This window comes from Acomys russatus, chromosome 24 (genome assembly GCF_903995435.1).
Source record: "Acomys russatus chromosome 24, mAcoRus1.1, whole genome shotgun sequence".
In the NCBI taxonomy this organism is placed as follows: domain Eukaryota; kingdom Metazoa; phylum Chordata; class Mammalia; order Rodentia; family Muridae; genus Acomys; species Acomys russatus.
The window spans coordinates 52,951,691-52,968,774 of record NC_067160.1 but is presented as its reverse complement, the minus strand read 5'-3'; the positions used below and the strand labels follow the sequence as shown (position 1 = coordinate 52,968,774).

The window sequence follows — 17,084 nt, the reverse complement described above, 5'->3', positions numbered from 1 at the left end:
CAGGGCCAGCCAGTCCCCCTCCCCCAAAGCTGGGCTCAGCACTTTGCCTTCAGTGCCATGCACATGTGCTTGGGCTACACGGTGGCATAGAGCCCGCCTCGGCTGCTGCCACCCAGGGTCCCACAGACAGCCCTCTCCTTTTGCCTGAGCTGGGAAATTTTTATTTATTGCCTTAACACTTTATTTGGCTGTTCCACCCCTTCCAGATTGTGAGCCATGCAGGAGAACAGGCTGCTGTTCTGGTCTGGAGCTGAGCACTGGCTCCTGGGACCAAGTTCCTCTCCCTGGAAGGGGGAGGGCTCCCCAGGGTCATGAGGGTGAGGTGAGGAGAGGCTGGCCATGGCTCTGGCGCCAGATCCTCTCTGAGGCCTGTGCTTGCTCAGAAGGGAACAGCCCTCACACACTCAGTCTGACATTCCATTCATTTGCACTTCCCCTGAGCTGTGAATGTATCCCTGGGCCAAGGCCCATTCTGATTTGCCCCTGAATCACACCGTGGTGGCATTTCCCTTGTCCTTGTTATGTGTCCACGCACTGGCCTCTAGCACTCATCTGTCTCAACTCCAAATCCCAATTGTAGAGAGTGTGCAATGACTGTGAGTCAGATAAAGGATGGAAACAGACTCTTCTCTGTGTCTTGCTGGGCGTAGAGGTGGGGGCTGTGATGCCGAGCAGGCTGGGGACCTGCCCGCAGGTGCAGTGGGGAGAGGTTCCAGGAGGAACAAGGGCGGGAGCAGCCCGATGTGGCCTGTGACAGCCTGGCAGGGTCTGTGTCCCTGGGATGACAAGATGCAGGTGTGAAGTAGGTGGCTTGCACCTCTGGTCCTCATTTTCCACATCAGTCAAGTCAGGCGTTGTGCCCAGCCAGGGTTTAGAAGAAAGCCAGGTGTCTCTGGCCTGCTTCTGCTGCCCAGGGAGCCCCGGGGCAGCTGGAGAGGCTCCTAGTGGCTCCACTCCATGAGTCTGTCCTCTGGGTGATGAAGCACTGGCCAAAAGCCACATGTGACAGTTCATCCTCAGAAGCAGTGAAGTCGGGAACCTGAAAGCAGGAGCTGATGAGGAAGCCATGGAGGGTGCTGCTGCTGCTGCTTGTGGTATGAAGGCCAGCCAGTTGAGCTGAGTCATAAATCTGGGTGCAGAGAAAGATCCTGCCTTGAAACATGAAATGAAGAGCGATTAGGAAAAACATTCAGTATTGACCTCTGTAGAACATGCATATATACGTAGATTTTCCCCCTATTTATTTTGAGGCAAGGTGTGTAGCCCTGAATGTTCTGGTCCTTGCTATGTAGCTATGTAGACCAGGCTGGTCTTGAACCCACAGAGATCTGCTTGGCTCTGCATCTCAATTGCTTCGGGGAAGAGAGAGACCCTGAAAATTGAGTTTTTCTATGCCTGCTCTACCTCTCAAGTAATGACATGGAGACCTATTAAATTTATTAATAAGCTTCAAGCACTATAGCTGAGCAGACTCGGCTATTCTAAGCTGACTATGCTGGCCTGGCCTACTTCCCAGCCATGTGCCCTGTTACCTCCATCTTAATCTCACCCTGGCTGCTCTCTGTCAAAGAGGGTCTCTCTCCACCTGGGACCCCTTCCCTGGGGTGGAAGCCCCGCCCTTACTCTGCTGCCCCACTAAAGGCTGCTCAGCTCTTCACTAACCACTCAGGCGATGGAGAACAACTTTACACAGCATTGAGACAGGCATGCTTCAATAATGGTGACAATGCCAACTTCTGCACTGCGGCCACATCTCTGGACGCAGCAATCAGCATTTGAATGCACAGTGCACAGAAACCTCCTCCAACAAGACCCTGTCTCAAAAACCTAAGGCACAGGTGAAGTGGTGCACACTTAGTCCCAGCACTAAGGAGGCAGACAGCGACAGATGACTCCAAGGCCATCTCCGGCTACTGCATGATTCTAGGCCAGTTGCTGAGATCCTGTCAAGAAGGAGAAACAAAACGGCAGGGGTTGTGGCTCAGGTGGCAGAGCCCTTGCCTGGTGTGCAGGAAGCTTGGTATAACACACCAGTTAGGTCAACAGGCCCAGAAGGACAAGATGGTCCTCGGCTCCACAGCAAGTCTGAGGCAAGCTGGGATACCTGAAACATTGTTTCAGATGAGTGGAAGGGTCCATGCTTTTGTCCCCTTCACCAAATTGAGAGGTAAGCTGTGACAGATGTCACTCCAATGCTGGGCTTTAAACAGGGCGGTTTGTTTAAGCAGCCTGTTGAGATGTACTTTGTACTCCCTAAACCCATTACTTTAAGGGTTTCCAGTAAGGACCCAGAAGAACATACCAGCTACTACAATATACTTCTAGAACATTCCTGTCAGCCTCTGTACTCTCCAAGGCTGCCGCCAGCTCTCTTCTTGCTTTTTGACTTGGTGCTCATTCTGGTAGAAAAATGTTTTGTTGTTAACTGTTTTGTTTTGCTTTGTTCTTTTGAGGGGGTTTCTCTGTGTAGCCCTGGCTGTTCTAGAACTCACTCTGTAGACTAGGCTGGCCTTGAAATTATAGAGGTCTGCTTGCCTCTGCCTTCCAGGTGGAAGGCTGTGGAAAAAGATGGTTTTGAGAGACGAGTATCCATTTTGCCGATGGGTATCCAATCCAGGCCTCATGGATACCTCTGTCAGCCAAGCTATACCCCACATCCCTGGATTTTTTTGTTCTGTTTTGTTTTTTCCAGATGAAGTAAGTGTGTGTGTGTGTGTGTGTGTGTGTGTGTGTGTGTGTGTGTGCGTGTGTGTGTGTGTGTGTGTGTGTGTGTGTGTGTGTAATGTCTTAGTTAGGGTTTCTATTGCTGTTATGAAACACCAGGACCATAGCAACTTGGGCAAGGAAAGGATTTTACACTCCCGTATCACTGCTCATCACTGAAGGAAGTCAGGACCGGAACTCAAGCAGGGCAGGAACCTGGAAGCAGGAGCTGATGCAGAGGCCATGGAGGGGTGATTGCTCCCCATGGCTTGCTCAGCCTGCTTTCTTACAGAACCTAGGACCACCAGCCCAGGGGTGGCATCACCCGCAATGGGCTGGCCCTCCCCCAGCAATCACTAATGAAGAAAGCGTGGTACGTGCCTGCCTATAGCCCAATTTTAAAAGAGCGTCTTCTTTCAAGGTTCCCTCCCCTCAGATGATGTTAGCTTGTGTCAGGTTGACATAAGACTAACCAGCACAGTGTGTGTGAGTGTGTGTAGGTATACGCATGTAAGTGCAGGTGCACACACAAGCCAGAGGAGTCAGGCCCCCCAGAGATGGAGTTACAGGGTGCTGGGAAGCAAACTTGGGGCCTCTAGGAGAGGAGGATATACCCTTAACCATGGAGCCATCTCTCCAGGCCCTGGTTTGGGTTTTTGAGACAGGGTCTTGCTATGTGCTGCAAACTGGCCTTGAACTCAATCCCCTTGCACTGCCATACCCAGCTAGCCATTTGCCTTAACCAACTTGTCATCTTTGGAACCTTGGAGTTCCACAACCAGCAGGAACTAGAAGTTCCTTGAGGGGCGGGGCAGCACCCAGGCTGATTACATTACTTCATCCTTGGGGTGGCTAGTGGCCTGTCACTGTTGAAGGGCTCAAGCACTTACTAAAAATACATGAGCTCTAACCCAGAGGGCAGCCACCTCTCAGGAGGCCAGGCCACGGAAGATGGGTCTCCTCAACTGTATGCATGGCGTGGTGGGGTAATGCTCAGAGTCAAATGCCATTGTCTAGTTTCTGTGTCATCCCCTGCTGCTGCCTGCCAAAGGAGATGTCAGAGGTGACAGGCTAGCTCCTGTCCTGAGGTCCTGTAGCTATAGGGAAGCCTGGGTCTTGGGGATGTAAAGGGCTCTGGAGCAAGCAGCCATAGCCAGGGCTATTACAGACATGCACACGCACAGACACACATACACACACACACAAAAGCAAGTAGACAGGACTTTGGTTCTAAACGGCGGGGTGGTTAAGAACCTGTCAGGTAACCCTGGGCACAAGTCCCTGGTATGCTACATACTAACTGGGTACCTGTGGCAGACAGCTGGACGCACCAGGTCTGTCTGTGTTCATCCATAAGCTGTACGCATGAAGATCTTCCTTGCAAGCCAGGCACGGTGGAGCATGCCTAGAATCCCAGCACTGGGGAGGAGGATCAGACTTCAAGGCTAGTTCAAGACTAGCCTGGCCTACATGAGATCCTGTCAACAAACAAACGAAAACGGCTTGGAGAGATGGTTCAGCATTTAAGAGCACTGGCTACTTTGCCAGAGGTCTTGAGTTCCCTTCTCAGTATCCACCTGGCAGCTCGCACAGATCTGTAACTACAGTCCCAGGGGAATCTGATGTCCTCCTCTGGCCTTCACAGGCCTTGTGTGCACGTGATACATAATACAGGCAAAACACCATACATATAAAATAAGAATGAATAAGGCAGGCGTGGTGGCGCATGCCTGTAGTCCCCCCTCATCCACACAGCCGGTTTGACCATGTCACCTCTGCCATGTCAGGGGACCCTGCAATGTCTCCTGGCACACCTCATCAGCAACATACTCAGGTGCACCAAAGATGTACCCAGGGATTTACTTAGCCTGTCTCCATCCATATGGACCCTGCTGCTCAGCTCACACCTGAGATGGCTGCCCTGGCCCCAGATGTCACTCAAGAGTCAAATGGGAGTGGGGAGGGGGGCTGGAGAGATGGCTCAGTGGTTAAGAGCACCGTCTGCTCTTCTAGAGGTCCTGAGTTTAATTCCCAGCAACCACATGGTGGCTCACAACCATCGATAATGTGATCGGATGCCTTCTTCTGGCCTGCGGGTGTACAGGTGTACATGCAGGTAGAGCACTGTATACATAAAATAAAACCTTTGAAAAAAGAAAGAGCCAGCGGGCGTGGTGGCACACACCTTTAATCCTAGCACTTGTGAGACAGAGGCAGGCAGATCCCTGTAAGTTCGAGGCCAGCCTGATCTACAGAGAGAGTCTAGGGCAGCCAGGGCTACACAGAGAAACCTTGTTTTGAAAAAACAAACAAACAAAACCCAAAAAGAAAAAGAAAGCCAAATGGGAATTAAAGTAGTAGCCACACCACTGACCTTACTCAGCATGGGCAGCTCCCACAGCAGTGCCCAGGGGGAGAAACTGCATGTGCACTGCAGGGTTCTGCTTACAGCAGGTGCGAATCACAAAACACCTGATGTACAGCTTTAGATGTCACCCAGGGTGACTTCACAGGCCATCAGTTATTACCTAAGATACACAAGAATGTCTAAATTCTGAAACACATTGACCTATATCCATCTGATTTCTGAAACTTCCTGTAAGAATGTCACAAATGGACATGGATATGAATGACTTGAAACTCTGGAGCCTCCTACCTCAGGCTCCCAAGTGAAGGGATTGTAAGTGTATACTACTATGCCTAGAATAAAGCTCTCTGTCTCTCTCTCTCTCTCTCTCTCTCTCTCTCTCTCTCTCTCTCTCTCTCTCTCTCACACACACACACACACACACACACACACACACACACTTTGTATCCCAGGCTAGCTAAGACCTCACTGTGTGACCTCCTGCCTCTCCTGGGTGCTGGGATTACAGGCTCTATGTTCTATCTGGCTCATCTTTTTTTGGAGACAAAGTCTCACTTTGTAGCTCAGGTCTGCTTGGAACTTACTATGCAGCATAGGTTGAAATTTCATCCTCCTACTTTTGTCTCTCAATTTTAGGGCATGGCACCCAGCTCAATATCTTAGTTAATTTAAAAAAAAAAAACAGCAAAAGCAAGCTGGGTGTAGTCTGAGCACTTGGGAGGCAGAGGCAGGCAGATCTCTGTGAGATCGAGATCAGCCTCCATAATGTCTACATACCATTAGTTCCAGGACAGCCAAGGGTACATAGTGAGACCCTGCCTACATATCTTACCTACGTATCCTTCAGAGCATGCCCTCTCCTCGGCACCAACTCTGCCCTCAGAGCCTTGGAGGCCCCCTCGCCCCCAGCACCCTGAGGTTTACACAGCCAGGCTGGGCCACAAGATGCCTATATATGCTCTTCTCTCTGTTGGCAACTCACCCCAGGAACTCCCACATTTTCTTTTACTTCTCCATCTTGTCACTTCCTCAGGAAGGCTCTCCCTGTGTGTTGGGGACTTTGAGGACTGCTGAGGCAGCCTGAGCTCCCAAGGCTGCCCTCACTGACACTCCTCACACCTCTTCCTTTCAGAGGCTAATAATGACATCGCCTGAGAGAACTAATAATGGCAGGTGACAAGGAGGTGAGAGGCCAGCTGGGCAGACAAGTTCAGGCTGGGTTGGGAGATGGAGGGGACGCTGAACATAGCTGGGGGCTGGGGTCTTCCTGGTCCCCAGCCTCGTCAGACTACCGTACAACCCTGGCTTCCGCAGGCTGCCAGACTAAGCCTCTCTAGCTAGTGACCTCTTCGGTTTCATTCTCATCCCACCTCACAAGCACCATGTTATGTATTGGGTATTTAGTCTAGGTCATCTATAAGATACTTGTTCTAAGTCATTTATCAAGTACATGATAGGTCTGGGTTGGGCCAGCCTTAGGGACACAAGCTGCTCCCCCCTTTTTTCCAGGTGGAGTTACAATCACCTGTATCAGAAACCCCCAGAACATAGAATATGGAGGCCAGGGGCTGGAGAGATGGCTCAGTGGTTAAGAGCACCACCTGCTCTTCCAGAGGTTCTGAGTTCAATTCCCAGCAACCACATGGTGGCTCACAAGCATCTATAATGTGATCTGATGCCCTCTTCTGCAGATAAAGCACTCATATGCAATAAATAAATAAATAAATAAATCTTAAAAAAAAAAAAAAAAAAAAAAAAAGAATATGGAGGCCAAAGCTCCAATCCAGGAACCTACTGGGTTCCCCCAGACCCCCCAAGAACCTCTTTTTTTTTTTTTTTTTAGAATTGTATATGCCGTGGTGCTCGGTGAGGTCAGAGAACTGTTGTTTAGTGGGAGAGATAGGACAAGGAAATAGAGTCCAACGTAGCCAAAGATGAGGTAGGGAAAGGGAGTGCAATTGGGGGAGACCACTGGAGGGCCATTTTTATTGTTTTATTTTTGAGGCAAGTGGGGCAGGAGTGTGTGTGTGCCCATGCCAAACAGAACTGGCGACAAGAACACCTGGCCTAGACTGCAAGTAGGTCTGTCTGGAGAGAGTAGGTTCAGAAAGGGGACATGGGTGGGAGGAGTGGCTGTTTCCTCAAGAATGTTTTTGGTAAAACCATTACCATGCCAGGAGAAAGGCTCCTTTGCGGAATTGCGCCTCGGGTTTGTCAGTAAAGGGCAGAAAGCATTCGCTCTAGGTCTTTGGCCTCGATTTACATGTCTGGCCGGGAAGGGGTGGTCAAAATGATGCTAAGGCAAGTCTGGGCTTCATAGTGAGATACACATTTTCGTTTTCAGAAGGGGTCGGTTGAGAGCCGGTGGTGCTGAGGCTCCCCCTCCACCGAGCTCAAGGTTCTCAGAAGCCTCAACTCTGGACGCAGGTGCCAGCCGAACCAAAGCTCCCACCAAAGTACAACACGCCCCCCGAGATAGCGCCTGATTGGCTCGCCCTTCCCACACCCCGAGACAAGCTTGCCTTCTGATTGGCTGTTCTGCGCTCCGTCCTGCGCTGCGACCCTCCACTCTCCTGATTGGCTAGACGACTGCCTGAGCTGGCCCGGGATTGGGCACTGGCAAAGCTGCGAGGGTCCCCGCTCTCTGATTCGCCGCGCGGGCCAGCCTCACGGCCTGCACACTGAATGGCTGCGCCACTACCTGCAGTCGGCCTCGGATTGGGTGCGTGGCGTCTCCCCGGCGTGATAGGTCAGGACCACCGCCCCCCTTGCTCCCCATTGGCTGCTAGGCGAAGCCCGGTCTCCGGGTAAGATGGCAGCGGACGGACAGTGCTCGCTCCCCGCTTCATGGCGGCCGGTGACCCTCACCCACGTCGAATACCCTGCAGGTAAGAGCCTGTCCCGGCCCCGAGGACGTCCTCTCGGAGCTGGCGTCTCAGCCCCGGGCGCTCGGGGCCGCGCGGGCCGGCGTGGGGGCGCCGGGGGACCGCGGTGGGAACTGTCAAACAGCGAGCCTTGGAGGGGCTCGGCCGGCGCGCGCGCCGCGCAGGCGCAGTGGGGCGGTGATGAGCTGGGAGAAATTGTGAGCGGCTTGCTCGTGCGCTCTGCGTCTGCGCGGCCGAGTCGCTCTCCGGGGTCCCGGGGTGCTGGTGGGCTGTCCTGGGCCGAGGGGGTCTGGGTGGGGCGGGCAAGGATCTGGGCCTGGACTTTGTCTCTTGTGCCCCGCCCTCCCCCGAGCCAGAGAGGCCGCACACTCCTGCTCGGGCGTGCAGGGAGGGAGTGCCAGTTTCCCTCACTGTGCTGCGGACTGCTTGCTGGAGAAAGCTCCCCTGTTGCAAGGACTGGGCGAGTCAGGCCAGGTTTGGCAGAATTTGCGGCGCCACGCCCCGAGCAGCGCTGCAGAGGCTGGCCTCCAAGGGGGGCACGCAGCCCCCGGGAGCTTGACTTGTAAGAGCTTCCATCCGACACGCCTCTGGGAGTGCCCGCCTCTCTGGTGGGAAGGTCCATTAGCCACGGTTCTGAAGTTCCGGGCTCGGTAGAGTGGTGAGGAGCTTAGGCCTTGGGGTGAGACGTTTCCGGGCTCCAGGGGAGACACCACCCCTCCAGTCACTTCATCTTCTTAAGTGGCTCCAGGAACAGTGTCTCGTTTCTGTAATGGTGTGTGAATCAAATGACCATAGGCCTGAGAAATGCTGGGCACAGAGCCTAGCCCACAGTGAACGCCCAGTAAATACCTGTAGTTTATATCGCCAGCTTTTGCCAGCATCGTTTGTTACTGAGCAGCTGGGGGCCCCTTGCTGGCCCCTGGTTGTCCAGGAAGGGCCTGTTCTCTTGGGTAGAGACCCAAGAGCTTGGTTCTGCTGAGAACGCAGGGGTCACAGGCCAGGAGAACTTTGGCTGTGGGTGTTCTGGGTTATAATTAAGGTGTGGCAGTCCTGCCCAGGGTTGGGCCCTATCAAAGTGCTTGGATCCATCCATCTACCCATCCGTTCATTCATTCAGCACCCCTCCTTAGCGTCTCCCAAGTGCTAGGCCTTGGGCCAGCTCTGGTGAAGTGCCTGCTCTCTTGCTCTGTGGAAAGTCTCTGCTGCAGAGGAGGGAGAGACTCAACTGAGGCCTCCACACCTTCCTGGCTCTCCGTGCCTGGCATCAGGGTAGCTTCTTGGAGGGCTCACGGCCTTACAAGTGAGAAGACACCTGCAGTAGAGGACACCAGGACACATACAAGCTGTGTGTGACGTGGACCCTTCTGGAGCCCCTGCATGCCATGTCACTTGGGGCACTGAGTATACTTCCTTTCTGTATTTAGTGTCATGCAATGCTGCACGCAAAAGATGGTAGCATAGGGAGACCCTTTCTCTGTCCTCATGGGACCCGAGGTGTATACAGAGGGCAGAGAGAGGCCCTACACAGCTACTTACGCTAAGCAGTGGGTCCTGAAGCTTGCCCGAGTCACGGCTCTCCATCTGGGTTCTGGGATGGTGGGGGCTCATCTGTGTGGTCTTTTAGCTGGGCTGGGTCTTAGCTTTTGTCTTTTGAGTTCACCTAGGCAGCATCCTAGGTGGGGGAAAGCCACGTGTGCATGGGTCCAGAAGTAGGGCAGCACAGTGTGTTCAGGGAGCTAGAGTAAATGTCCCTGCAACTGGAGCAGGGGGTGGGAGGGAAGTGGGCCACGACTGCATGGAGCCTAAGGAAACACATCCCAAGGGCAGGGGAGGGCTGTGGCTTAGAGAGAGGCGAGGCCAGGGCCCTGGCACTGTGGACAGGAAAGCCTGAGGGTCTTGCTTGTTATGAGACAACTTGAGGAGTTGGTCAGAGGTTCAGGGTCCCTAGCCACGTCCTGTGCTCATAGTCCGGGAGTTGTCAGTTGAGTTGTGAGAGAGTCAGAATCTCAGGGCTGGGGAGACATGGGCTTAGAAAAAGGAGGGACTTAGTGGGTTACTTAGTGGGACTGTGGCAGCGCCAGCATTTGAACCTGGGTTACTGGCGTTACTGGGTTACTTAAGTTGGTTGGTCTTTCCTGGTAGGGTCAGGTAAGGCGTATGTGCCTCCATCTCCTAAGCCCTGGAATCTGCTCTCTGCCCTCTGTGGGCATCTGCCTGCTGTGTAAAGCCGGACTGTGGGTGCAGGCCATTTCCCGTTCTGGGTTCACCAAGCCGCTGTGATATCCCCACTGTGGGAGTGGTCTGTGTGCCAGAGACATCACATGTACACAGCTGAGGGGAAGATACTACTATCCCCGTCCCACAGGAAAGCGTCAAGTTCTTGCCTTGGTTCCTGTGAGCAGCTCAAGGTTACAGGAAGTGAGGGATGGCTTCTCACCTCAGAGTACCTCCGTACTCTGCCGCCCTGTGTCAGTGGCCTTGACGTAACCTTGCCTGTGAGCAAGGGTGACACTACTCCAGTCTTTTCAGCCTCTCAGAGAGGCCAGTGGTCCTCACTGTGTCCATCCAGGCTTTGGCAGGAGGGGAAAAACAAATGCCTTGCCTGTGGAGCAGCTTGGAGAAACTGCCAACTCTTTTGTGTGGGGCTCCTTGGAGCTAGCCCTGTTGGGGTCTCCAATGTGGCTCTATAGCGGGTGTCTGGAAGAGCCCAGGCTTCTCCAGAGGTCCCAGGCCATGGGAAGCCTAGACATGTGCAGCATCGGTCCTTGAGGCTCAGGCTCCCGCTCTGGCAGAGTGATGGGTACAGAGACTGGCTAACATCCACCTCTCTTGGGTTGAGGACCAAGATTCAATTCCTTCTGTAAAATGGGGACAAAGAGGTCCCTTCTTAAAACTCATGGTGTGTGGTCCTTCATGGTCAGTAGTGGACCCCTAACAGCTGTGAGGGAGTTGGGATGTCAACTGGGTGTCCATGGCTGTGGCCTTGGGCTCTAGGACCTTCCCTTTTGTCGAGGCCCTGCTGACTTTCAGAGGACTGAGCCCTGTTCTGACGCCCTGTCTCATCCTGTTTCTCTGCCCCACAGGTGATCTCTCTGGCCACCTCCTTGCTTACCTGAGCCTCAGTCCTATTTTCGTCATTGTTGGTTTTGTGACCCTCATCATATTCAAGCGGGAGCTACACACGGTGAGTTTTGGCCCCACCCACTGGCCAGAACTCTGTTTTGGTCTGCAGTGCCTTACCCCACAAAGCCTGTAGGGTCCCCTGGCTGTATCCAGGCTGTTCACTGATTGGTCTGGGCTGTCCAGTCAGAGCCCACAGTTATGGGGATGCGGCCAGCAGGTACACACAGGCCAAGCTGAGCGCCCATCTTTCCCAGCAGATTTCATTCCTTGGGGGCCTGGCACTGAATGAGGGCGTCAACTGGCTGATCAAAAACGTCATCCAGGAGCCTCGGCCCTGTGGAGGTAGGGCTGGGACTTTAAGGACCCAGGGCAACACACTGGACATTGTGAGGAAGCCCATATCCTCCCATGATGCCCCTGTTCTTCTCCTCCTGCAGGCCCACACACGACCGTGGGCACTAAGTACGGGATGCCCTCCAGCCATTCCCAGTTTATGTGGTTCTTCTCCGTCTATTCCTTCCTTTTCCTGTATTTAAGGTGAGAGCTCCTAGCCCCTGCTGCAGTAGCTCCACTCCGCTGGGGATTGCTGCACTAAGGTTCCTGGATAGGCCCAGGGGCTGCTGGGAGGCCTGGATTCAGGTTGTGGAATGAGGCTGTCTGACATGTCTCTTTTTCCAGAATGCACCAAACAAATAACGCCAGGTTCTTGGACTTGCTGTGGAGGCACGTGCTCTCCCTCGGGCTCCTCACCGCAGCCTTTCTTGTCTCCTATAGCAGGTATGGAGGGAGGAGGAGCCCCAGCCTGCATCCTGCCTGCCTGGGGTCCTGCTAGGTCTTGGTCTCTTTTGAACAGTCTCTGTGGACCCTGGCCCAGAGACTGTAGAGCAGGCTTGGAGAAAGAACCCCGTCTCCAGTTTTAACAGACAGGGCTCCAGCTGCTCTTCTGATGGAGCAGGCTAGGCCCATGATTGTAACAGCCCGTGGGGTGGGGGTGGGGTGGAGCCTTACAGACAGGCTCCAGTTTGAGAGCTGGGCAGGAAGGAGCAGGTCTGCAGATAGGCCGCTTCATGGTCCCTGGTGTCCCCCGAAAGTGCCTGTTTTGGCTCTGTGTGTCTTCACACCTGCACACACAGTCCTGAGGAATGGAGTCTGCTGAAGGCCTGCTCCCTTTGATGAATTTCCTTTTTGGCCTTGTCCCAGGGTCTACCTGCTGTACCACACCTGGAGCCAGGTACTTTATGGGGGTGTTGCTGGAAGCCTCATGGCCGTCGCTTGGTTCATCTTCACCCAAGAAGTCCTCACCCCACTGTTCCCCAGGATAGCAGCCTGGTAACCGGTTCCCTTCCCTTTCTCCTCGGTGTCCCTGCCCCTCCTGCAGGCGTGAGCATCTGTGGAGAGCCTTGTGTCCTGGATGGCCCAGTGTCGTACTTCCCCCGGGGGCTTATAGGTGTCTCAGGTTCAGCAGCCAGAGTGCCTTCCTCTCTCTGTCTTTGCCTCAGCCCTTAGAGACTGAGAGGCAGCCAGAGTCTGGTGGGGCAGTGGAGGAGGCTGTAAGGGGGCTCCAGGAACTGTGGGGACACCTGACTTGGTGGTATGCTTATGCCCTCACCATGGCCTGGCTTTCGGGTCTCTTTCTCTCCAGGCCCATCTCTGAGTTTTTCCTCATCCGGGACACGAGCCTCATTCCCAACGTGCTCTGGTTTGAGTACACAGTCACCAGGGCAGAAGCCAGGTGAGTCGGGACAGCGCTCAGCACTGCACCCCATTTAGCAGGTCCTCAAAAGCTAGATACCCGCTCCCATTTCCGACACCGAATTCTCCTATGCTCCAATTCTTTCAAATGGGAAAGGTGAGGCTCAGAGAGAAGGAAGCGCTGTGCTCTGCCCGCTCGTGGGTGTGGGAGCTGCTGGTCAACTGCTGGCCCAGTGTGCCCGCTTTACCCACTTCTGTAGCCCAGGGCCGGAGAGCTGCACCTTGGGGTTTTCAGGGTCCTCGAGTGTGGCTATCTCCAGAGCTGTGTAGCTTTCTGTTAGCTGGGTAAGCTGAGGCACACTGACCTGGGGCCCAGCTTGAAGCTGAGTACAAGCTGGCGCAAAGCTGGGCTTTGTTGTCTCCTAACTCACACTCTTTTACCTAATTCTTCCCCAGTCCGGGGTGAAGTGCCTCAGGGGCGGGGCAAGGCCAGCTTCTCCCTACGCTCTGAGGGGAGCCGAAGCAGGCCAGGCTCCAGAGGAAGTCTGGGAGATTTTACAAGAGGGGTAACAGGCGCCATGGGGCAGGGCAGAGCAGGGCAGAGCTAGCAGCTAGGAAATGTGTGAGCACATCAAGGTCCACATTATCCTAACGAGCTTAAGGGTAAAGCCTGGCTCCATGAGGAAAGGGGATTTGAGGGTTAGGGCAGGGCAATCCCATTAGTGGCAGAAAGGCCCCAGATGCCTCGTGCTCAGTTCTCCACCTGGCTCCCCGAATGGCCAGCCCTTCCCCACCCTGCTCAGCCAGCTGCCACCTGCCTTCATTCTCTTCACTCTCCCTGGCACCTGCTCTGTGTCAGGCTGTGTTCCGCGGCTGGGCACAGAGTGAGACAACTGTCCCCCCACCCTAGTGCTCAGAGCAGCAGGGACCCATGAGGAAGGAAAGCAACGCCATGTGGTCTGTGTTGGGGAGCGAAGCTCAGAGGCTGAGAGAGTGACAGGGTCCAGAGAGGGCGGCGGGACAGTCCGCCAGCCTCCCGGGAGGAAGCAGAGCTGCTGAATGATGCAAATGAGCAGGCCTTCTGCAGCGGCCTGACAAGAGAGCATCTGAGAAGAGAAACAGTGTGCGTGAAGCGGAGATAGACTGATTGGTGTTTGAGAGCCTGGGGAGCAAGTTGGAGGGCTAGGGTCACATCACACCAGGACCCCGTGGGCCATGGTTAGTGTGCCAGTCCTACAGGTTCCTTACACAAGCATTGTTCTTTCTGAGCCTCAGCTAGCCCCTTTACAGAGCAGCAGGGATTCTTCTTGCACCCCTCTGAGTAGGTACTTCCATCCCAGGGAGCCCCTTCAATGTGCCTTCCTCTGCTTGCACCCATCTTTTTGTAGCTGCTTTGGTGGTGGCAGCGGAACCTCATGGGCTGACTTACTTGTAAAGGAACTCCCCACAAGTAGTTAGGCCCAGCCAAGTGCCCCTGACCTTTCTTGTCTTGTCCCAGCTCCATCCTGCCATCCTAAGCCCCAAGCCTGGGTCATCATGTACAGCCCAACCAAATGCTGACCCCTTTCCTGCCCATGGCAGGAGCTCTGATCGGCCTGGCTCTGTCTGGGGTGGTATTTGCCCGTGTCATTGAGACTGAGCAGGGAGTGAGGACAGCTGTGGGGCTGGCCACTCAGGATCAGGCACTCCCACATCTAAGCCAGCCCCATTTTGCAGGAACAGACAACGCAAACTGGGGACAAAACTGCAGTGACTGGTGGGTGTGGCTGGGTCAAACCTCCGAATCTGGCCTGCGCCATGCCTTGCAGGATGGACAGAAGGATGGATGGAGGGGTGAAGCAGAGACCTCTACAGACCCAAGTCACCAAGTGGAGCCTTTTTTTTGTTTGTTTATTTTAATTTTAATGGACACGGTGGACCAAAGGGCTGAGTCAGGCCCTCAGCCAGGATTCTCTGGGAGGGCCTGCTGTCTATGGGTCATATGGCCAGAGGCCCTGGCTCTGCTGCTGCCAGCTCCTGACTGAGTGGAAAGTGCTCTTGGCATGGGCCCCTGGGGTGTAGGATGAGCACAGGGGCTTACAACTCTGGTCTTGAGATCAGTAACTCCAGGTGGTGGAGTGCACACTATTTATTTTTGGGGGAGTGTAGAATTCATGCAGAAGAAGCTGCCCTGCGTACAAGGAGGCCCAGGTCAGCTCCCAGACCCTGTGCTCTGAGCCTCAGGCAGGACAGCCTGCCTCCTGTTGGGCCTGGGTGTGGCCTGGGGCTTAGGAGTGAGGCACCCCTGCCCTCCCCGCCACCATTGCCATTCCAGAACCTTGTCAGTGTTTCCTTGTCTGGGGCAGGGCCTAGAGCAAGCACCCCGTCTGTGGCTGGGCCGCTGGCATTGTGTTCTTCCCTAGATCAACCCAACATCATAAGGGCTTTCTCTGGTCCTCTATCCCCAAGACAGTAATCCTTCCTGACAAAAGAGCCTGCACATCCGGGTGAGCACACCCAAGCGTTTACAGCTCCTTTTGTCTGGCCATCCAGTAGCAGTCTGTCTTCATCCCCACTTGAACAAAACTGAGGATCCAGGAGCTGGGATGCTGGCAGTGAGGCAGTGCTGACACCCTCCCCCGTCACCTACCCCATGTGCTCGGGGATTGGTCCCTGGCCTTCCTGGCCTGCCCTGGAGGCTGGAAACCCATGCAGGTTGACCCTGGAGTCTGCCTGCTGTGGGCTGTGAGGAGTCCCTCCTAAGGGCAATCTCCAAGCTGTGGAGATGCCTGTGGACCTGAAGCATCCCTGGGAGAGCTGTTTGACCCCTCCCCCTTTTCTCTGTGGAGGTCCCTAACCTGCTGCTGAAGCACAAGTTTTTGGTGCTTTCCTTTTGTGTCTGTTAAAGGCCGAGTCCCAGCCCCTCAGAGGCCAGGACCAGGGCTGGTTTCTAGGGAGGTAGGTCAGTCACATTCCCTCCCCCCACCCCTAGGATTTTTATTTTCTACTTTTTGCCTGAGACAAGCCAAGTGTGAGGTGGGTTAAGAAAATAAATGAAATTGTTTACTATTGTTTTAAAATAAAATCGGAAACTCTGGAGGTTGTGTGTATGTTAACTGAACTCAGGAAAGGCTGTGGACAGCTGGGCACATGTGGCCTCTGGGACAAGGATGTGGTAAGACCATAAAGTCACAAGCATTTCCAGGGTACTTAACCCCACAGTGAGGTTTGAATGGCCCTGACATCCACCACCGCGACCTGCCAGCCTCTGGTGCCTATGCCACTGAAGTCTGTCATTCCAGAACACTCACGGCTGCACTCCTGTCAAGATGCCCTCCCTGCCTGTAGTAGGCTGGCCCTGGCCAGGTTTTCCTCCACAGAAGAGTCTTGAGGACTGAGGAGATCTGCCCTTCACGAGGGCTCCATGACCAACTTCACTTGCGCTGTCTGCCTCAGTGTGTACCCAGGTGACTGTTCTTCCTTGGTACAAACACCTGCTGCCCAGCTGGTGGCCAGAGGCCTTGGAGGACAGAGTCTGACCACAGGCTGGCCCGAGGCAGGGAGTTTCCTTTCCTGGCAGGTTATGTCAATGTGCACAGCCACACCTTCTGGGTGAGGGTATCTGGGAGGTCACCTGTTCACATGCACAAAGCCCAGTAAAGCACTTGGATGGAGGAGGACACAATTTTGACAATTTTGACTTCTAACTTGTGACCCCAGGAGAAAGAATGTATCCTAGACTCAAAAGTTATTGTTAGAGCTTTTAGTTACAGTGGAGCCAGGCCTGGGCTGTGGCTCTACTCAGAACTCGGCCACGCCCCTGGGGAGAGCTGATTAGGCCCTGCTAACGCTGGCTAGGGAGTTGCTTTCCTTATACCTGCTGCCCTGGGACAGCTGATGGGTGTGGTATGGGGCTGGGCAAGTTGAACTTCAGGATCTCAGACCTTCCTGGCTTACACGTGACTGATGTGCCCTTGGGAGCCTGCCATTTTAGTAGCAGACATTAGCTTCTCGGAGCCGCTTTCAGCATGTGAAAACTCATGTCACAGGCCCTGCCTCAGTTGACCACACAGGTCAACTATGCCATGAAGCACTTCCTTCACAGGGGGGCGGCCTCCCAGCCCCACATTCCAAGCATGTACCCTCTAGCAGGTGTCAGGTTTGGGAACTCTGATAGTGGTTGTTTCTCCAGCTCACCTCTAGTCAGCATCTGCCTCTGTTGACTGGGCCGAGAGTGTGTCCCTGGCTCTCTCAGTGCAGGGTAGCTTGGGTTGGTGAGTGTTTGCCACACCAGATCGATAGCATTCCACTAACCATGGGATTTGGTAGGACTT

The 17,084-nt window shown here is 54.3% G+C and overlaps 1 protein-coding gene across 1 annotated transcript; it reads left to right on the top strand.

The window, feature by feature from the left end:
- The first annotated feature begins 7,692 nt into the window (after nucleotides 1-7,692).
- On the top strand, nucleotides 7,693-15,521 carry Dolpp1 (dolichyldiphosphatase 1). The gene is made up of 8 exons (XM_051166350.1): nucleotides 7,693-7,959; nucleotides 11,040-11,140; nucleotides 11,337-11,421; nucleotides 11,517-11,616; nucleotides 11,758-11,856; nucleotides 12,280-12,408; nucleotides 12,722-12,811; nucleotides 14,488-15,521. Exons 1-8 carry the CDS (start codon nucleotides 7,884-7,886, stop codon nucleotides 14,522-14,524), a joined length of 717 nt encoding a protein of 238 aa, XP_051022307.1. The 5' UTR covers nucleotides 7,693-7,883; the 3' UTR covers nucleotides 14,525-15,521.
- The last annotated feature ends 1,563 nt before the right edge of the window (nucleotides 15,522-17,084 follow it).